Here is a 22,918-nt window from a genome sequence, read left to right on the forward strand (position 1 = left end):
CTACCTCCAGGGAGTAATGGGTTTTCTTGGAGGAAAAGAGACCCAGATTTAGAAACACACATCCAAAGCTTCAGCACGTACATAATAAAGATTTTGCTTTTCCCTAAGTTCATCTATAGAAACTGCTGGGCACCAGGCTGTGACTTGAATAACCACCACTTATCTGTGCTGTAGAAGCAGGAATCGAGGGCTCTCAAGTAATGAATCTAATCCCACAAGCCACCTGAAAAAGCCCATTTCAACCACTGACATTCAAGCCATGGATCTCATCTTCGGCTTAGCATTCTTTACCAAGAGTACAGTTCCCGAGGCTGCGAGCCTGTGCTGTGCACTTAGCAGGAAAAAAGGACGAGAGCTGGCCAGACCTGGGGGGCTCACCAGGCCACCACTAACTGGAACCTGGCTCTAGTTCAAAGTCTTCTCTCTGTCAGCAGATCCAGTAACGGAAAGTTAAAAAGAACCTTTGAAAATGTTTTTGCCATGCTAACCATATCTGAACTAAGAGGTGGAATTATTTGCCACATTCCACCTCTCAGACCAGAGGGGTTAAGGCTTGGGTCAGGTTCCCACAGAGAAGAAAATGTGTAAGCAGTGAATTGCGCAGTGTGCTTCCTGCATCATTAATGATCCTTCGGAGTGGGAGACAATGGAGGGGGCACCATCAGGTCGTCATCCACCAAGGAACACACTGTTCATAACAACATGCATTGCTTTTTCCACACAGAGAGGCCCGGGAGAGTGCTAACAAGCCGGCACAACAGGCTAATTTGACGTGTGCGATTAATACGTTAATTTAATGCTCTCCTGTTTGGTTAAGTGTTTTACATTTCTATATTTCTAAGTTTGCATTCAGATCCCTTTATATGGGAAACCATTCGGCTTCTCTAGCCTCCTTTCCTTCATCCTCCTGAGTGATAACTCCTCATCCACCATGTCTGCCTTCTCACCTGAATGGCAAGCCTATTTCTGACTTCAGGCTGTATGTGTGCTATTCTCCTGACCGGGAATGCTTGGCTTTTCTCTACTGACCTAGCCAAGCCCCGATCTTAATTCTCCAGAGTCCTACTCAAGCCTCAGCTTTTTAAACCATTCCTAAAAGCTTAGCTCGCCCTGACCACCACCCCTCACAAACATCGGCTGCCTCCATGACTCACTCTGGTCTCTCTGTGCAAAATACCTTACATTGGTCCTCAACTGATTTGCACGTGCCTTGCATCTCCAGCTGGACCACAATCTCCTATGACACAGGGGAGATGCCTCATAGCTCCTTTCTCCCACTATTAGCACCCTGGCCTGGAGACATAACCATTCTTTAACCTCATCTTACTTTATCCCTCCCTGGCATCACCATCATTGACCACTTCCTCCATGAAATACCCTCTTTTTCTCAGTTTCAGTGAAATCACCCTCGAGATTTTCCTCCCCCTGTTGGCCCTTTCTCCTCTATCCAACTTTTAACTGTTGGTGTTCCTCAGGTTCAGTCCTGGGTCACCACCTTTTCTTCTCTTTCTGTACTCTCTCCAGAAAGTCCCAAACACTTCTATGGCTCCAAAATACCAAGTACATGCTCCCAAAAATCTATCTCTAGCCTGGACCTTTCTTCTGAGAAATGCCTGGGAAGGCTAAGCCAACCAACATTCTATAATGTTAATGAAAATAAGACGTTTTTCTATAGATCACTTAGCTCTTCATAAAGAAAAGCTCTTGTTCCATGGTTTTATTGCCTCTGTTCCAAAGCAGACACCACAAAGATGATTATCCTGATAGGCCACCACGAAATACCTTGTTCTTGGAGGGAACTGACGAATAACAGACTCTACCATATACAAGGACAGACTAGTACACGATAGGCACAGAAGCACTGAAAGAGATGCAAAAAAAAAAGGAAATGAGGAGGAGGGGACCATGTTTTTCACTCAGAGCTTCCCAGAGCTCTGCAATGTGTCTCCCATATAGGGTACTGAAATTTTTTTTCCCCCTAAATGAGCAAATTAAGAAAGGACGAACCAGACTGACCTTGCCAAAGGAGCCAAGTCTAAGAAGGGTTCCAGTCTTGAGAAAATGGCTTATCCATAATAAGTACTCAATCTCCATTTCTTGAATTGATTTAAGCAGTAGAGAAATAGAAGATCACAAGCCACTCTCAAACAGAACTACTCTTCTTAGACTAGTTTGCTTTGTGATGCTTCAGTTAGGTGGGACTGGAGTCACTGACCTTCTTATCAGGCCAACTGACATGTATATCCTGCCAACTAGTGAGTTAGGATTCCACAAAACTAAGTAAGTACTGGTTATATATCATGTCAATAATTCTTACAATTGACTGAACTCTCAAACTCATAGGATTTCTGTATCTGCATCTTCAAAGTCAAACCAACCAATATAGCAGATAAACTGAATGTGTATCAGCACAGAGCAATGGTCTTTGGGCTCCTTCTGACACATCAGAGCATCAGATCCCTCTCAGAACCATTAGACTGACCCTCCCTGATTGTCACTGGAGGCATCTTTCCTCAATTAAGTCTATAAATAGAAATTTTACTGCTTTAGAAAGGACATAAATCAGCTCAGCAGGATACTCTTGGGGCAAAGAAGAGGAGACATGGCAGGGGGAGGAGGACATATTGAAATTATTCAATGAAATGAACATTAGGGATGGGGGGGGGTGAACTGCTTGAGGTATCGATTCTCCTTTGCATAGGAATAACTGACAAGCAGCCTGGAGGTATCTTCCTTCAAAGGAGAGAGCACATCCAGAATTGGCAAGAAGTAATGTCACTCTACTGATGTTTCACAATGTGTCCACTTATTAAAAGATTTCAATGCTGAACACAAATTCTAGCTCCCCGAGAGAGTGCTTGTGTAGAGGAAAAGCATGTTGCTTCAGCAGTTAACTCCTCTTTTGTCCGCCCAGCTCGGGTGCTTTGTGAAAGTACCTTTCGTCAGCTTCCTACAGCTCTGTGCCTCAGTGAGTCACAACCAATAATCCCACATCTCATAAAGCAGCAGGGTACCAGAAAGGCTAATTTCTCCCCATCCATTTCTTTCCTATATATATTTTGTTCACTGAGCATTAAAATAGCATTTTGCCATCACTAGACCAATTACTATCTATGCTGCTATGGAAAATAATAAGCTCCCTGTATAATGCTCAACAAGCCTCAGCTTTAGGAAGTTCTTTCAGTTTTCACTCTGTATTCTCCATGCTGCTGCGTGAGCCTACTTCTTCTTGTACTGCCCTCAGTGAAATCAGAAAATATTCAACCATTCAACAAGTATTTACTGCACGCTTACTCTGTGCCAGGCATTGTGATGCATGCCAAGGATACAAATCTCTGACTTCACGAGGCTAATAGTTCAGTGAAAGATATAAGGATTAAACAAGTTATTGGATAAAAATATTTCATTGCAACTATGATAAGTATAGCAGAAGAGATCACGTACAAGGTGTCCAAAATGAGTTGTTGATCAGGACCTGATTGACTTAGGAGGGTCAGCGAAAGACACCCAAACAAGATATCATTCAAATTGCAATCTGAAGGATGAATAGAGATGGAAGTAGAGGGGAGAGAGAGCAGCCTAGGAAATGAACGAGGCTGTGTGAGGCAGGAGGGGCCAGGTGTGCAAATGAAGAGAAGAATGGAGTGTAAAGTGGGAGAGGGGGGCCGAGGGGTGGGGAGCAGACAGAATGGGGAGAGGTAGCAAGCTCAAGATCAGGCAGGGCCCCATAGGTCATGTTAAATATTGAGAGCTTACTCCTAAAATAATGGGACACCACGAAGGATTTTAAGAAGGATAACCGAAGATGGTTAGGTTTTTACTGGGAAGTATCACTCTGCACTATGAGGATAAAGAACTTAAGAAGGCAAAATGGAAGCAGGTAGACTAGTTAGAAGCTATTCAGTAGACTGGGCAAGAAATGAGAGCAGTTAGATTAGGATGACTTAGAAATGGAAATAATTTTTAAAAGTTAAGATCTACCGTGGTGCCTGGGTGGCTCAGTTGGTTGAGGGTCCGACTTCAGCCCAGGTCATGATCTCATGGTTCGTGGGTTCAAGCCCCACATCAGGCTCTGTGCTGACAGCTCGGAGCCTGGAGCCTGCTTTGGATTCTGTGTCTCCCTCTTTCTCTGCCCCTCCCCATTTCCCCTTCTCCCTCCCTCTCTCAAAAATAAATAAATATTAAAAAAATTTTTTTAAAGTTAAGATCTACCTAGGTGACAGAATATACCGTATGAACAGGTAGAACTGAGGGACAGAGAGTACAAAGGTTAACTTCATGACTTTGGCCTTGAATAACTAGACAGCTTATGACTTTTCTAGAAATAGAGAATGCTAGAGGGAAAGGAGCTAGTTGGAATTATGGGGGGAAGAGGTACACAAGTCCAGTATTACACATGCCAAATCTGAGATTTACCTGTGAGATGCACAAGTGGAGCCATTCAGTAGACACTGGATATATGAGGTACCTCATCATTAATGAACATCACTCAAAATTATAGCACCAACACCGTACATTTAATTTTTTTCTAGATGGGGGTATGTTCTAGAACTGCACTCGTCAAAATGGAATCCCCTAACCACATGGGGGCTAGATTCAAATTAAAAATTAGTTTCTTGGTGACACCAGCCACATTTCAAGTGCTCAGTGTGGTTGTGTCTCCTGTATTGGTCATTTCCATTATTGTAGAAAGTTCGATTATACAGCCCTGCCTAGAACATCAGAGGGCTTCCTATTCACAACACTCAGCTCTGATTAGTCTTCCAGTGAATGTTCAACTGCCATTCTATCAACACTGAGAAATCCTACTGTCTTTTGTGCTCCAAACAAAGCTTTGATTTTGAAGATGAAAAAGATACAAGAAAAGAAGACATGATCATCTTTGTTACTTAGATATCTTCCAATCGATCTTTAAAAAAACAGATTAAAAAAAACCAAGATGAAGGATAAATGCCATGGAGAGAGGATGTGGGCACCCTGGGGGCGGGGGGGGGGGTGGGGGTGAACTCACATTGTAAAAATACTATCAGATCAAAGATGGAGGAAATTAGGTGCCAAGGAGGCATTAAGGCATCAAGTCTTCATCTGGATTTTGACAAAAGAATGGGGAATATATTCATGAAAAGGGAGGGAAGGAGAGTAACCCAGGTTGGGAAACAGTTTATTCAAAAGGTTATACAACATGTGAAATGCCAGCCATGTTTCTCTGAAGTTAAACACAATCTACTCTGAACTGTGTAAGAAACAGAGTAATAACTCTTTGGGTGGACAAGTGGAAGAAGAACTAAAGAATCAACCCGATTGTGCACTGACTTAACACTGCAGCTAACTCAGACACTGAGCTAACCACTGGGGATATAAACAGTGATGGAATCCTGATCTCGTACACAAGGAGCTCCACATCTACACAGCCATAGCCAACTACCAGGCTGTCAAGATAAAAGGTGATAAAGTAGGTTTTTACAAAATATGTTCCTGCTCAATAAATATGTATAATATAAACACTATCTTCACAAAATATATGCATGTATCTCACCAAAAAGTGCATACTCAAAAACTACTATACACGTAGGTGTCTGAATTGTGGATGGATGCTCAAATGAGGTACTCACGTGAGGGTCCTGGAATGAGCTGATGAAGCAGAGCAGACATACAAGTGCTTCATCCTGTGTCGGCTTTCACCGTTTTCATTTTCAAACCAAATTGACAAGCCATAGGCTACAAGGCACAGTTTGCATTACTCCTTTAGCATTTTTGATTTTTAAATTTTATCAGTAGCATAAGCCATGGCTCAAAGTCTACAGAGCAGTGCTTAACATTAAGTTCAAGGTGAATTTTAGACCCTTCATGAAGGAACATGGATATATGTTACAGGGCTTCAGCCTAAGCTGAAAAAAATTCTCTGGCTTTCACAGGTGATAATTGGGTTTCAGACTTCGGGGAAGACTATTCAGATTTGAAGATGGAGATTGAAACCTTGATGATACCACCTTTTACGGTTTTTCTTTGTGTTGCATAACCATGACTTTCACTGAAATTCCATTTTCTATAAGAATTCACCAACATTTCTTTCCTGCTGATTGCTGGGTACTACTACTGAACAAAATATTTATCTTTAAACATACACGAGCATATTTCAATTCCTTCAGATGTGTTATTTTGCTATGTGCTTTGCATGAGTTTTTACTGAAATAACTGCCCACTTTTACTATGACCATCTTTGTAGGAAAAAAAAAACTCGAATGTACTCTATTTGGTGGTGTTGGGTTTTTAAAATAAATTTGCTTTCGTTGCATATACTGGGGGAGTTTAGGCACATTAATCATTTCCCAATAAATTTCATGTGTTTTATTGCCTGCCATGAACACTGATGATAGCATATTTCTTTTTAGCTTCTTTTTTCAGGGTTATCAGGAATATTGCTGCATAGTCACAACTGATGATTTCCTACAAGATTCTAATACAATGTATATCATTTTGCACGATAAAACCTTTGCTCATAGTTTAAAATCACTTAAAATATGTGTGTAAAGTACCTAATTTTCCAAATCATTTTCCTGTAGAATTGGAATGCGTCTTAAACACTTAACTGTTTTTTATGCTACAATAACACTACCTATTGAATTAGCCAAGATTAAAAATACCAGCACTACTCAGTATTGGCAAGGGCATTCTCATGCACTGTAGGTAGAAATGTAAATTGGCACACTGTCTACAGGGCAGTTAAAGAAGAGTTAAGCAGTAAGCACGGCAAAAAAGGTGAAAAACACCTTTAACTTAGCAATTTTACGTACAAGAATTCACCCTAGTTATATTACTCATCTTGGTTTTGAGTGACAACTGCAAAAAAATTAGAATAATATGATTGTCAATAACAGGAGAATAATTCAATAAATGACTCGCACAGCCACATAATGGAATTCTATGTAGCCATTTAAAAAGGGTTGTTAGAAATACATTTGGTGACATAGAAAGGTGGGCCTGACACAACCGTACCTCTGGGATAACAGAATTCATTTTAAAAGTTACACATGTGTGTGTGTGTGCACACATAAATAAAAAAGAAGAGTTGGTAGTAATAGTAATTTTTGTTGAGATATTTTTTTCCCCTTGTGTGAATTTTCTTATTTTTGTATAATAAGCATGTATTGCTTTTATAGTTAAACATTGTGTAAAAAAAACCAAACTGCTATTTCTGGGTACATCTACTTTGAACCGTTCTGGCAGGAATGGCCCACGTTGCGATGAATCTGACGACCATCTTCCCTCCCAAACCTGGTCCACCTAGCTCAGCTGTTCCCCCGCCACAGGGGCAAGGGTCCTGCTCACCAAGCTGTCCTGGATGCACGGGGTCTGCACAAGCCTCTGGACTGTGTTCTCCGCGACGACTCCCAGCCAGTTGAGCGCTGCCCAGTACCAGAGGTAGTCATGGCCACCATGCCAGAAGCTCACAAATGCAAACGTCACTGCAGTGGCAAACAGTGTCCTCAGCAGCCCGTGCTGGGACCCGCCTACTGGAATGTACACATACCTAGAGAGAGAAGAGGCCATCAGGAGCCATGCGGTGGACTGTCCCTGCAATACCACCTGTTTCTGCACTTGATTCTCCCGTCACACGTCGTTACTGAGCAAGTGAAAGTCCTTCCCGACTTCCAGGAGGCTGCAGAGCACTCCCGGAATTCCCCAACACACAAGACACTGGCAAAAACACAGGCTCTTTTCTGAGGGGCTTCAGGTTAAATGAATACACAGGCTCATTCCTAGAGCAAAGTAGCACTTACAAGAGGCAGGGTAAAGAGTAATGAATTCTGTTTGTAAAAGGGGCGTGCCCAACCCTGGAAGCCCAAACACAGAATGACAATTAAGCTTCCAGTTAGGAAGGGACCCCAACCTTCAAGACAGATATATATTATAAAGTTCAAACTATTATATTTATGGTAAGCCCAGTATTTAAGCACAATTGCTGCAATTAGGCTCATAAATAGCAGGGGCTGGGTGCAGAATAGGGGTGCCAAGACCGGTTGCCCCTGCTTTCCAGGCAAGTTGCCCACAAGGAGTAGTGACTTTGCAAGAGAAGAGCTCTGTACTCACAGGTTAGCCAAATTATTGCCCAAAATGCACAGCCATCCCTTGGGTATGCTTTCTGCTGCTGAGGTAGCTATTTGACCACGTATAAGCAGGACCATCTTCTTCAATCAGTATTTTCCCACTGTGGATAAAACCCACACTTTGGATTTTGAGGGTTTTTTTAAAGGCTGCTTCAATCTGGCAAGGTAGGAGCATATCCTCCTTGAAGCAGCCTTTTAACAAAGCCCACAGGATGAGGCACCTGGGTGGCTCAGTCAGTTGAGCGTCCAACCCTTGGTTTCGGCTCAGGTCATGATGCCAGGGTTGTGGGATCGAGCCCCATGTTGGGCTCCATGATGCGCATGGAGTCTGCCTGGGATTCTCTTTCTCCCTCCCTCTGCCCCTCTCCCCTGAGCTGTCTCTCACTCTCAAATAAATAATTTTTTTAAAAAATCCCATAGGCCTTTCATGCTGGTGTTTCTTTGCCCAAACTTCTTCCAGGAAGGAAAATGAAATCATCATTCCCTGAATACACAGTGTGTTCCGGGCACAGCACCAGACACTTTACCCGCATTACTTGGTTTGATCCTTTGAAGCACCATAGGGTTTACGCCTGCTGTTCCAGCATGCCAACCAGTTTACAACTTGCCCTGTTAATATATTGTTTTAATACTCTGTAGGAAATGTTATTTTGAAAATCATCTTTAAATAGAACGGTTTCATAGACAAGTCAAAAAACAGAAATGAAAACCACTCCTTGGTCGATAAATATTTCAAAAAACTATTTGATAAGTATTTTTAAATACCCTCCTTCACTCTCAAGTGTGTTCCACTTTAGATAAAATCACATGATCAGCTTAAACAGCCCTATTTTGTAGGTGAGAAACAGGCTGAGAAGTTAACTTGACCAAGGCACACACCCAGGAAGGGGAGTAGATGCACACCTGTAACCACAGAGCCAGAGTTCCTGTTTTCCACTACACCTATATCTTCCACTCCAATCTAAAACCAGAAAGCATGTGAGAATGTAGCCATTTCAGAAATAAGTGGAGCAAAGGCTTTCTCTTGTGCAAAAACAAGCCCATCTTGACAACTAAATTAGCAAATAGGTATCCAGCACTCACTACAGATTAAGGGTTCCTCCATCTGCTGTCCAGCATTTATTTAGGCATCCAAGGCAGTCTTGGCATTATGGGAAACACGGAAACATAAACCATTGTTTCTTGCCAAAAAGGACAGGTAGAGCTGGTTGTGAAACAATAGCAAACAAGTCCCCGTGTTAGGCTACATGATTTGGTCCAAAGCAGACCAAGAGAGTTTAAGTGTGGAGGAGAAGCAAGTGAGTGCAGGCAAGGCCATGGCAAGGCCAAGAGGGTGAGCTTTGCTAGGCGAAAGGGAGAAGGGTGGGCACTGCATCTTGGACCTAGAAAGGCTGGGCAAGAAGCCAAAAAGGCCTGACTACCCCAGGCACAGCAGTTTTATTCAGTGCTCTGCTGCCCCCTAGAGGTTGCTTCGTTATTGGTGTAAAATATTCCTCAGCAGAAGCAAAAAATGGGCCACAATTCTCTACAGCCTCCTACCTGCCTGGAGGTAGCTGCTACCCCACCATGGCATTCCATGAAGCTGCACTTCACTTTACACAGTGTTGTCAAAAGGCTGCAGGGAGTAAGAGCGAGAGAGACCGAGAGAGATGGACAAACCAATGTTAAAATAACTGCTCTTTACAGCAAGTGTGCAGATAATTTTATAAAACAAGTTAATACTAATACCAATACTCTTCTCACCCAACATAACTATTTCATGTTGACCTTTTTATTGTATCTCACTATGTTAAGGTGAGCTCCACTGTATATATAAGAAAACCCAGGATGGGTATTGAGGAGGGCACCTTTTGGGATGAGCACTGGGTGTTGTATGGAAACCAATTTGACAGTAAATTTCATATATTAAAAAATAAAAATAAATAAATAAATAAATAAATAAATAAATAAATAATAAATATGCAAAAAAAAAAAAAAAAAGAAAACCCAGGATAGGGGCATCTGGGTGGCTCAGTCGGTCAAGCATCTGACTCTTGGTTTTGGCTCACGTCACGATCTTACAGTTCATGGGATTGAGCCCTGCTCTGCACTGACAGCATTTCACTGACGGCACAGAGCCTGCTTGGGATTCTCTCTCCATCTCTCTCTACCCCTTCCCCACTCACTCGTATGCTCTCTCTCAAAATAAATTAAAAAAAAAAAAAAAAAAAAAAAGAAAAGAAAAGAAAACCCGGTGTAGAATAAATCCTCTCTCTCGTCATCCACACCAGTGGTCGTTCATATTGGATTCAACTCCAAGAAGGATATGACAAAGAAGTGTCTAGCCCCATAATTAGATTCACAGCTATTTTAGGGATTCTGCACTATGGCTTTATAATTTGGCCTTCAAAACGACAGCCAACAAAAATCTGAGAATTCCTCGTATTCCTAAAATTTATATACAGTAGGCCTCCAGGGACATGAGGCTGCTTATTTTAAACCAGAGGAGGGTATGGTTACCAGACTGAAAGATAAAAATCCTTTCTTCATTCTTAACTTCTGGAAGGGAGTAGGTGCATAAAGAAGGAGAGTAACAGGTTATTTTCTTCTACAAATTCTACCAGTCTTATGTCAGTTCCATGATTAATAAAAACAGAATATGTCTCTTTTTTAAAAACAGCCGTGTGACCCCACTTACTGAGATCCACTGCAAAGTGAAATTGATTTCCCAAAGGAAGAAAGCTTTCAGCACCACCTTCTCAGCAAAGCAAAACATACAAAGATTTTTCTTGCCAGTGACTGTGAGCTTGGGTCTGCACAGAGCCCGCCCCTGACAGGCAACCTCCCGAGGTCACTGCTCACAGAGAACAATGCTTGAAGAAGTTAGCAGCCATCCGCAGCAGGCTTCTTCATTTAAAACCATCTCACGGAGTCAGCGCAAGACAGCAAATCCCCAATTCAGGAGGAGGAACTTATAGTAATAATGTCCACCCTTTACTGAATGTCCGTGAGTCAGGTACTTTATGTATACTATTTCTAATCATAACAACCATCTAACAAGGAACTAATGACCAGGCCTGTTTTACACAGGAGAGGTGAAACCCTAACCGAGAACGTTCTGGTTTCAGAACTCCCAGGCCTATGTCCTAGTGTGCCATTTTTTTATTGTGATAGGAGCATTTCTTGGTGATACGTTCCTCTTATTTGACCAAATCTTCAACGCAGTCTCCACAAACACATTCACCAGTATTTTATTAACTGAAGAAATGTCCTTTGTAGGAAAGGAATCTTGCTGGGGAGAAAGATGCTTATTATTTATAAAGGCATTTGGGCCAAAGAGCACAGTACCAGAAGTCCAGAGGTATAAGTTCAAATTTTAAACAGACCAATTAGTTTCCTTCTGTCCCACAAGAAGAGAAGACACGTTCTATCTTGACCACACCGGCATCCTGCAGATGTCGGACTACAAAGGAAGCGGGGCATGAGAAGTGGACTCTTGGGGGGCTGTTGCTGAGTAGGTGTATGTTAAGGGAGAAGAAAATACGTATCTCTGTCAGATCCACTATGAAAAACTCAAGAATATGTCCTACAGTAGAGGAGAGGGGTGATGAGAATCCATGTGGTAAATACATTAATCTTAAAACCACGACACTCCCTTTTCCCAGGACCTACACACCAGCTCTCCAGCTTGTCATATTATCTTCAAACTCTTTGCTGGGGCCCAATGCCAGACTCCCCCCACCCCTGGAGGCAAGAGGATGAGGACACTGAATGCCTCGTTTCTCACTACCCCATGGAATGAGGTGAGGTGGGCTTGCGGGTCCCAGGGTTTAGCTACCTGTTGCTTGGCAGGGCTGAGGCAGGCAGTGACTGACACCCCATTCCAGCTCTGCCAGATCTTTCCATCCTGATTTCCCACTGGCTCTCTCAGCAAATCATGAAATCCTGAACAAATAGGGCTTTCAAAAACCTCTACGCCTTTGGTCATACCATTTTCACGTCCTCCAACCTCTCTGGTTTTCCAACTCCAATTGAACCTACAAAATTAAGTGGTTTTTCCATCTCCTCCAGGAAGTCTCTTTAAAATATTCCCACTCTTTATTTAACCCAGAAAACCTACTGTTTGTACTACTGACTAAACACTTATTCATCAAAAGATGTCTTTTCTATTAGGTTGTCATTTAAACTAAGCTGAAAGATTCTTTCAGAAGTACTAGATATGTGATGTGGGTACACATCTGCAAGTGTTACCATATAGTTCCTAGTTAACAGTATTTATGTACTAGCGACCTAATTTTCATAGACTCCAATAGCTTTTAAACTTGTGACAAATTGTCACCACTGCCACAGACCAACCAGGGAGGATAGTAGGAACCAAGGGAGGATTGTAGGGTCCTGCCCCAGTTACTGGGAGAAACTTCACAAGACACCTGTTCCTAAGGAATACAGACACTTGAAGGACCCTGGAGTCTCTCCATACTTTGTAATCCCTATTGGGGCCAAAGTATGTGGCTCCAAACCTCTAGACCCATCCCAACCGAAGGAGATTTGACAATGACAAGTAGTAGCCTTATAAAGACTAGAGCCTTTAGTCGCTGGGAAAGGCAAGACTTCTGGCTGCATTACGTTGTTGCTGAGGTGACCTCACCTGGTCTTCGCCTGGGCTCTAAGACATGCTCCTGCTTAGAGTTCTTGCAGAGGTGGCCAGGGTCTCCTAAACCCAGCTCTCATGGGCAGTGGCTCCCTGACCTGACCCTGGCTCTGACTGACCTTGGTGGCCCACACTTAAGTCCTCTCTCCCACAGCCCAGTCAACCTCCATCTTCTAGGTAGTGGACAAAGACCTGGTGTTTAGATCTCACAAAGGAAGCTACAGACGTGCTTATAATAAAAAGCTTTCAGAAAAAGATGCACACAGTAAAGAAGTCCAGTACAGATCGTAATGGAATTTTAATAAGTAAAAATCGGCAGCTGGTTAATGGGCAACTCTAGACTTTATCATCTCCAAAAAGCTAAGAGAGGTCCACTTTGAAAGCAGAGGGCACGTTTTAGGCAGGGCTAATTCTCAGCTCTTTCACCAAGAGATGCTGGCTGTAAGTTTTATATCCAACTCTGAAAAATTGCTTATTAAAAATGCTATGTCCTATTTGGCAACAGAACATTGTAGAATTTATAAAATAGAGATTAAACTCAGGCTATATTTAGTCTACATTTAAACTTCTAGGTTCATGTAATTAGATGCCAACATTTTTTTTTAATTAATCTTTTCATTCCACAAAGTCAGTAGCTCAGTGCGTGGAGGTGCTGTGCTGATAAACTCAAGCCTGTAACGTCTATCCTAGGGAAAGATTCAGCTCTACCTTCACAGACCAAAACCCAAACTCTAGCTCCCCAAAAGTTCTATCTTCCTCACTGCAGAAGAGGCTGACAGAGAATGAATGGCTCAGCCCAGCCTTCTTCACCACCAGAACACAGCCCAAGTAGCAACAGCAGCCAAGCACAGGGCAAGCAGGAGAGCAACGCTTGACACCTGGAGATGTAACCTTGGTCCTGCTCTGTCACCTACCAACCACTTAACCTTGAGCTTGTCAACTAAGACTGTTCAGCTTAAGTGTGTACACTGAGCAGATACTAGGAGCACCAAAACCTTCTTTGGGTATGAGCTGCTATGAAGATCGGACGAGACAATATGTGTAAGGAGTTTAGAGGTTTCAATACTCCATATGAATGGGAGGATGCATACTTACTAATAATCAGTCAGCAGCACCACACTTGTATTCAGGACAAAACAAAATGCCATTATCATAATTATCAAATGCCATTCCTATGTTTTCCATAAGCATTTGAAGGCAACAACACCTCTTACCTGGTTGCTCAGAGATTTTCTTTGCTTGAAACCATTAGCCTTAAATATGCCACCATCAGAACCAAGTTGCTCAGTGCTCAGGGGTCTAAGCAAGCTATGGGTTCAACACCCACTCACGTAGACCTGTTGATGAGGCTTAGCCAAAGAGATGTCAGCTCTTCTCCAAACATCTGGTATTAGCTACAGAGGGGCCTGTAGAGGGTATGTGGGTGGGTCTGTCACCAACATCTCACCTACAAATCACTGCTGCCCTTCCACTCAGGCTCCCCCTTACCTACTGAGTACAAGAACCATCTGACCAAACCCTTTCCTGGGTGACTCCTGGGTGGGCAGGGCTTAAAGAAAGTGCTTTTATAGGTTTACTCATCCAACCAGTTTAAAGTAGCCTAATAATGCTCTAGAAGGTTCAAGCTTTGGTGATACACGAGTCTTTGCAGTACTATAATCTTCATACTATAGACTAGAAGGAAAAAAAAAGAAAAAGCAAGTAACCTTTAAGATGAAATACTTCCAAACAACTTCCAGTCACAAATGGAGGAAGCGAAGGCCCAGCTGGAGGCGATCATAGACAGGGGTGCACACCATTTCCCTCTATGAGCTTTCCAACCACCTTCTGCTTATAAGCACATTGAAGCCTCAGCTCTGGGGCCCATGTCTATTTTGGGTTATAAATAAACACAGTATAAAACAGATTCTTTGGAGATTTGAGCAGAGGAGACAGAGTGGGAGTTTATACTCTTTAGTGCTATGGAGCTGAGTCTAATCGCTAATAAAAAGGTCCTTGAGCCTCAGTTTAATAACCACCAAGATTTCCTGGCTGCCTGCCTGTCTCCCCACCTTCCTCCCAAGAGGATGCTAAAAGCATCTATAAGCTTCCCTGTGCCAGATGAAAGGAGGGGTGTATGGAAAGTCAGAGGAGAAGGAGCAAACCCAGATGTCTGCATGGTGTAGGTCTGTATGGTTCCCCATCTCACGGAGGGAAAGGGTTGAAGGGAGAGATGCCATCCTTCCCTGCTCCTAACACATTTCCCAACCTTTGCTCCATCAATAGCTCCCAAACCCCAGATCAAAATTACAACCATCCTGGGCACACAACTCCTCTTATAAGCAAATGTACTGTTTCTCTCATATGCTCCCTTTTTGATCTCTGCCTCTCACCCGCATCCTAACCAGTGCCACCCTACTGGTCTAATCTTATAACTCAATTATCATGACTGTTAGGGAAATGTTCACTACAAAATGAACTTATACAACTCAAAAGTTGCTGCATGGGTACAATGCCTCGAGTGTCTCTGGAACGAAGGGCTCTGAAGACAAGCGTCATAAAGAAATGCCTAACTGATGACTGAAGCATTTCATTCTCCATCTGGGTTTATGGTGTAATGGTTTTAAGACAGCCATGCTAGACAGGGCCCCACATAGGTAGGAATCCTGGCCCTGACAGGTATATGGTCTATGTTCCCACAGCAACACAGTATGTCACACATAAAGTCCACTTGGTTGGTTGTTCAGGCCAAAACAAAAACTAACAGTTAAGGAAAAGAAGATGCAAGTTCTGTGTCCTCAGGAAGCATCTAGTCTGACAATGGTAGCCATGTCCTTATCCTCAGGGGGTCCTGCCTATAAGAGATTCCCAATGCATCATGTCCTAAGTTAAAACCTATTTGCCTGGCTTTAAAAAGTCATTCTCCAACTGGCTCCCTCCTATGCCACCAACTCCATTTTGAGTGTCCAAAATAGGTTTTCCACTCCAGTCAGTGACCTTCATTCTTACACAGGTCTGAGCCCCAGGATCATGCCAGCCCATCCCCCAACCACAGAAGACTCCTGACCGTCACTGCCACCATTTGATCTTCCAAAATGGGTTCAACACTTGCTTCAAGGGAAATTTCTCTTGCCAATCTCACTGAATGCTGGTGGCCCTTTGATTCTTCCTCTCTTCAGAATTCACATATTCATCACGGCCTCATTTCCTCAGACTTGTTGATGGGCTGCTCTCTAGCATTTCTGAGCCACTCCATCAGGTCAGCAGGCATGTAAGATTCCCCCACCTCACAGACAAGACACGGAATAGGGAATTGTGACACTTCCCTTTTTATTGCCCTCCCCCAGAGTCTACCTTAGACTCTGAATTCTTAGACTCAGTAAACCCTGATCAACTTCCTTCTTTCCCTCATCCTCTGTTTTCCCTGATTCATCTTCCTTCCCCTTCTTTTCTTTGACTATCACTCTCTCTAAACAAAATACGATTCTCCAGCTAGAAAGTATGGCTTCACAAGCAAATGTCACTGTTTGCCACATACTTCTCTAAGGTGCATTCGGGTTTGCAGGGTAATAGTTACAAAGTCAGACTAAATCCCAGACATCAACAGGAGGTGCCCTGAGCAAGGGGACAGCTGGCAGAGACTGAGAGGTGGGACATGTGCCAACTCCAATTTCCCCAGAAAGCTGCCAGAACTACACAAAAGAAAAGGGAGATTTAACCACACAGCAAAGATTCAGTGTTAAATGTTTTTAAAACTAAAGCACCCAAGTTGGGAGGTTTAAGATTTGTGATGTTAACTTTAAAAGCTTCAAATAAAATGATGGATATGCCCATCAGTATTAGGTACCTGTGAGGGGAAGGTGTTCCCAAGGCCACCAGGAGTGGGGCTTTAACCCCTCAACTTTCTGACACTATCTCTTCCTGGGCCATGAATGTCACTTCCGAGCCCAGTGTGTGTTTTTGCTACAAGAGAAGAACTGAGCTGAAGGGTCAAGATCATTGTTGAGCATGAATTAATGAATGAATACACACACACCACCTTAGAGCATAGAGGAGGGTGGGAGTCTGGATGGGTAAGTCAGTCACAGACTTCAGTGCTGGTCCCTTTTCTGGACCTTGGTTTATAACTAAGAAAGGATCAAGGGCTAGGGGAGAACTAGGGGATGAGATCTCTATAGTTTGTAAAACGAATGTTCTAGAACGATCAATCACAGTGGCATGCTGTTTTTACTGGTTTCTACTGAAACAGAGAGGATCTGTCTTTTCTAATGGATTTTCAAGACATGGAGTGCCTGAAATATGAGCTTATTCTTCTGAGTTCCCCATTTCCCCACCTCCCTGCTGCCGTGAAGCTAACTCATGAATTAATGTGAAATGCACGAAGAAAGGGTTATCTGAACCTGATTCAAGGTGATGAATCCTTTCCTGGTAGCAAGTTTCTACCCACCAATTTATCTGCTTTGCCAATTCATACATTTATATTCTGGACCTTCTTAAAGACTAACAGCCCATTGGTAATGCACATCCGGGGTGGCCATGGATGGGGTTCAGTGCCCAGAAAGGGAGAAAAGCGGGAGAAAAAAATGCCAGAAGATTATCATACAGGCACCATTTTTAAAACAATGCCATTCAAGGCTGTTTTCAGGAAGAAGAAAAATAAAGGTCTCAGGCACCGAGGTGATTTTCAAAAAATAATCAAAGCAAAATGGTTGCTGGTGGTAATAAGAGGCTACTCCCTCTCTGGACTGAAATCAGCACTCTGACAAATCAGCTCTGACATAACGATTTCAACTGCCTCTCATTTATCGTAATTATGATCCACAATCCCTATCAGGCATGATACTTTAAGGCTGGGTACTGGAAGGGAAAACTGATAATGCTTGGGTTTGAGCACAAATGGCAATAAATCTGCAGCAGCATCCAACACAACCATGCTAGCACAACATTTACGGAAACAAAGCAAGAACATCATCTCATGCCCGGAAAACAATGCCCCAGTAAGCATTCTTCCCTTAATGCAGTGAGAGGCTGCCCAGATGACACTGCTTATTCGAAAGATCCCATGGTAATTGAATGAACTCTTGAGTGCACATTAGAGATTAATATTTTAAGAGCTGGCATTTTACAGAGACAGTCTAAGAATGACATTCAATGTGTGTCACAAAAGGCAGAGTCTTCCATGGATTAAAAATGCCACTGTTCATGCAGTAAAATCGTAAGAAATCCACAGATGTCAGGTGTGGAACTGGATATTAACATCGTAATCTGTGTTGGAAAGCAGTCCCATCCCAAGGGTTGAGCAAAGAAGTGGACCACAAGAGTAGCATTTCACTTGCTCCCTGGGCTCCTTCTCAAATGCAGTCAAGATGAACAAAGATGTTTTATGGGCTGGAGAGTACAGTGCTTGACTTTTACCTTACTCCTGAGAAAGGTGGGCAGAGAGAATGGGGAGTAATCGAGCAGTCCCCCGCTACAAGCGGCGAATGTGGCTGCAGACAGAAACCAGGTCTCGAGTCTGGGGAAGCAGAGAGGCAGCTCGGGTTCAAACAAAAGAAGTGATGTTCCTGGATCTTCCCTCCAACACCACGGTCCTGCCATCCAAGCCTATAGCCAGTGAAGCTGCAGACAAGGGCAGTTCCCAAGAGGAGCCATTTCTTGGGGGCCAAAGAGCAACAACATCCCCTCAGAGCCCCTGGGTATGTGCCAGGCTCTGCCTCCACCTCCAATGCCCTGAACAGCAGTGACCCAGGCAGGGCCCCAGAGTCTCCATCTAAGAGACACGTTTATAATCCATGTCCAGTTCACCTCATAGGCTTGTATGTGGTGATCAGATAAACCAAAAAGGATGAAAAGGAACTAAAACATAACGTAAACATGATTATTATACTACCAGAATATACATAATAGTATATTAGGGATACTATCATCTATAAAATCAGGGAAGGAATTTCCATTGAGTTAAATATGTTGCTTAATAAAGAGGAGAGAGAGAGAAAAAACAGACTGCTCACTTGAGCCAGACACCTCGCTAAACATTTTCTGGGTGTTATTCAATTTTCAAAACTAACCTGAGAATTCTCCACCCCACCTCCAACCCAATTGACAGATGAGGAAAATAGAGCTCAGAGAGGTTATTTACTTCCCTAATCACAGAGCTGGCAGACTCCTTTCACGGGACATCAGAGAGCAGAGCCTGGACCAACTGGGGAAAATTACAAGGAAGCATGTCCTACACAGCTAGTGGTGAAGGGGAGAGTGAGATTCAAGTCTGACTCCAAAATGTGTGCTTTTTTTTCACTAGATCAAGTGGTTTCTCCAAGATAACTATGGATGTTAGGCATAGATGACCCATATGCTTCACATTTAAAAAAAAAAAAAGCAGATACTACTTAACCTAATAATTTTTACCTTTTAAAGATATCTACTGAGTCCCTAGTAGGTGGCAATTCCCATGCTCAGTGCTTTATAAAGTATTTCACTTGATTTAGATGGTACTTTAGCATTTTTTAGTGTCTCAGAGTCATTTTTGTGAACTTAAATTATCATCGTAGCAGCAAAGCATGATAGTTCTAGATTACCAGAGGGTCCAACTCACTATGAGATGACCAAAAAAAAAAAATTCCAATCCATTTCCACTCAAATAAATCTGGTGGAAACTTATAACACCTCCAAGTCTAAAGGGAGGAAGAAAGGATCTCAGAGGCCATCTTGTTTATGGATCCCTGTACCACACCCACAACCAGAAGGCATCCAGCCTACACCTCAATACGTTCAGTGACCAAGAATTATCGACTTCTGGAAAAAATCTTTTCTACCATTTTTTTGGCAATTCAGATTGAACAGAACATGCTTCTCTGTACTTTTCACCAATTAATCCCAGTTCTCTTTCTGAAGAAACATGGAACAAATGTAGCAGGTCTGCAGCCAGCAGCCTGTCAAATATCTGATGAAGGTCCTCCTCTGTCTCCAAAGGCTTAAATTTGCAGGTGACATATCCTCAGTTTCTCTATTCATTCTTTTATATCTGGTTCCAAATCTCCTATCATAGTTCACTCTTTTCTAGATATCTCCTCACTTGTCCGGGTTCCTCTGGGATTATGGTACCTGAAGCATATTGAACATTTATGGAATGACATGAATAATGAATAACAGACTAGGAATACCCATTCTTTTTCTAATCATATATTCATATAATTGACAAATATTTTCTAGGCATCTACTACGTTCCAGGAATCATGCTAAGCACTGGAGACATATGGGAACGTGCCATATAAGACTGCCCTCACAGAGCTTGCATCCAACCTGTTATACTGACAAAAACCTGTGAGGACATTGGTTTCAGGGCAGCCTTACCTCATACCAAAGGTTACACTCACTGCTTTTCTGAGAAAGTCAAGATCACCATATGAGAGTGTCTTCATCTTCTTCCCTAACCACATACATCTTGGCACCTATCCACCCATTCACTTGTGTTCCCATAGTGGAAGGGATGGACTTCCCATGACTAAAATGAACTCTGCTCTTTGGTTTTCTCCCCTTCGGCCTCATGAGGGACCATGCTCCATCAGTTATTCACCCCTCTCCTTACATCTTCATCCAGCATATGTGAACTGATTCTCTCCTTAGCATACACATTCCAGCCCCTCCCATTTTATAAACACCTTTATTTCATCCCACAACTTCTACACCTTCAGTTTTGATCCTAACTTCTTTTCTTCTGAGCCACTTCTCCATATCCTTGACAGAGCAGGCCACACACAGTCTCTAAGTCCACCCCTCCCACCCACTCCCTGACCTATTGCAGTCTGACTCCTGCTCCTCCCCATTCCATTTAAACAACTTTCGTCAAGGTCATTAACATTCTCCAAATTGTCAAAGCCAAGGGATATATTCACATCCTTCTTTCCATGTCTTATCTGCCACATTTGGCTTCGACTGTACCTTCCATATCTTACTACTGTAGTATGACTTACATTCATTTTAGAAAAATTAGAAACAGATACACTAAAAAATCCAAAAATAACTACCAATAACCTTTTTTGTATATCCTCTTTGACATTTTTCTATAAATGCCCATAGATGTATACTTCTCTTAAGAATAGGATCAGGGGTGCCTGGGTGGCTCAGTTGGTTAAGCATCCAACTTCACCTCAGGTCAGGATCTCACGGTTCATGAGTTCGAGCCCCGCATCAGGCTCCGTGCTGATAGCTCAGAGCCTGGAGCCTGCTTCAATTTCTGTGCATCTCTGTCTCTCTCTGTCCCCTCTGCCCCTTTCCAGCCCATGCACTGTCTCTTTCTCTTTCTCTCTCAAAAATGAATAAACATTTTTTAAAAAAAGAACAGAATCATGTATCACTTGAGGAAACTGCTCTGTTCATCTAATCTATCATGAGGATACTTCCGGGTTTTTTTTTTTTATATTTTTATTTAAATTCTAGTTAGTTAACATACAGTGCAATATTGGTTTCAGGAGTAGAATTCAGTGATTCATCACTTACACAGAATACCCAGTGCTCAACACAAGTGCCCTCCTTAATACCCATCACCCACCTCCCCCCATCAACCCTCAGTTTGTTCTCTATTCCTTCCATATTCACATTTTTTCCTCCCTTGGCTCCAGTGAAACCACTCTCTTCACTTTCCTTTCATCTCTAGAGCCATCATTTCTCAGTCTCTCATCACAGGCTTCTCATCCTCTGCCTAGTTCTAAAAACTTCAGCAACTTCTCTCCCAGACTTCTCTGTGTTCACACCGGGAGACTGCATCGGCACATTAACAAAGCAATTACTGGAGCGTGGGTTCATCTACCACATCAGCCAGCTAGTCAGCCACACACAACAGGTAAACAGCGATGCTAACATACACAAGGTGCTCGGGGCATGTCTGCTACACTAATCAGAAGGCAAGAGGAAGGGGGAGAGGAGTTCTAGTGAGGGCTACTGCTGGGGAAGTGACTTTTCATATTTGAAGACCAACATAAGGGCAAGAAAAAGAAGAAACAAAGGATGAAGGCAAAATGACAAAGAAGCATCAAAACCAAACTCCCTCCTTTCACACCTTTGCTGCAGGCTGGACGTGTCATGGAATTGCTGAAGTGTGTGACAGAATGGGCAAGAAGTAGCTCCTAACTACCCCTCGCCATCAGCCTCCAATAATCACTGTGCAAGGGGACCCCTATGAGGTGACCCTGAAGCAGCTCTCCCTGGATTTCCCTCTGCTGCAGAGTTGAAGAACCCTCCCCACCAGGCTTCCCACTCGTCACTTCATAGACTGCCTTCCACTACCTCACCCCAATTTCACCTTGCAGTCCCTACCCGGATTAACGTCATTCATCTGCCAAACCCAAATGATCACCCTCACCTCGGACACAATCTTTTCTGCTATTCTTAAATTCTTAGGGTTTTTACAACTACACAAGTTTCCATTTCACTTTCTTGACTGCACAGAACTGCCGTAGGGCTGAGACCTAGTATGTTACTTGAATCCATATCCCCAAATGCCCAATACACTTCTGTGTTCCTCTGGGTGCTTGCCATAGGCAGAACCACCCAATTCAGGGCACTAAGATAAGAAGAGGCCTTGGGGCTCCTGGGGGGCTCAGTCAGTTAAGCATCTGACTTTGGCTCAGGTCATGATCTCACGGTTCGTGAGTTAGAGCCCCACGTCAGGTTCTGTGCTTGACAGCTTGGAGACTGGAGCCTGCTTCAGTTTCTGTGTCTCCCTCTCTCTCTGTCCCTCCCCCATTTGTGCTCGCTCTCTCTTTCTCTCAAAAATAAAAAAAACATTCAAAAAAGAAGAAGAGGACTTAAAGCACAGTGGTTCTAACAGAGCATGGGTTTCCCCCAGAGCTCTAATGCCACCTTCACTTCTCAGTTGTGAGGCAGTGGCAGAGAGTTTATGTTCTCTGAGCCTCAGGTCTCTAATTGGTAGCATATAAAACCCATAGAGATGCTGTAGAGATTAACTGAGATACTGAAGGGAGAGAGCTAGAACAACGCTTGGCATACAGCAAGCACTCAAAAGATGTCAGATGTCAGCTGTGACAAAGAAAACACATTTAGAAGCAGTCAAGTAAGAGAAAGCCAAGGGCTCCTGCACTTCTATTGAAGCATTAACATCCCCACATCCACTGTAACTTCAGAATCTCTCACCTACTCCCCACTTCCTGACCCTTGATGACTGGATTAAAAAGAATTTCTA

General features: G+C 43.0%; 1 protein-coding gene across 10 annotated transcripts in view; it reads right to left on the reverse strand.

The window, feature by feature from the left end:
- Positions 1-22,918, reverse strand: part of HHAT (hedgehog acyltransferase) — a 321,914-nt gene that overhangs the window by 76,166 nt on the left and 222,830 nt on the right. For all 10 annotated transcript variants that reach the window (XR_006214213.1, XR_006214214.1, XM_042976895.1 and 7 more), the window contains one exon: positions 7,330-7,531. Coding sequence is in view for 8 of the 10 variants with exons in the window: in XM_042976895.1 (XP_042832829.1) it covers positions 7,330-7,531 (202 nt within the window). In the remaining 2 variants the exon portion in view is untranslated. The remainder of the gene's footprint in view (positions 1-7,329; positions 7,532-22,918) is intronic.

Source organism: Panthera tigris, chromosome F3 (assembly GCF_018350195.1).
Source record: "Panthera tigris isolate Pti1 chromosome F3, P.tigris_Pti1_mat1.1, whole genome shotgun sequence".
NCBI lineage: Eukaryota > Metazoa > Chordata > Mammalia > Carnivora > Felidae > Panthera > Panthera tigris.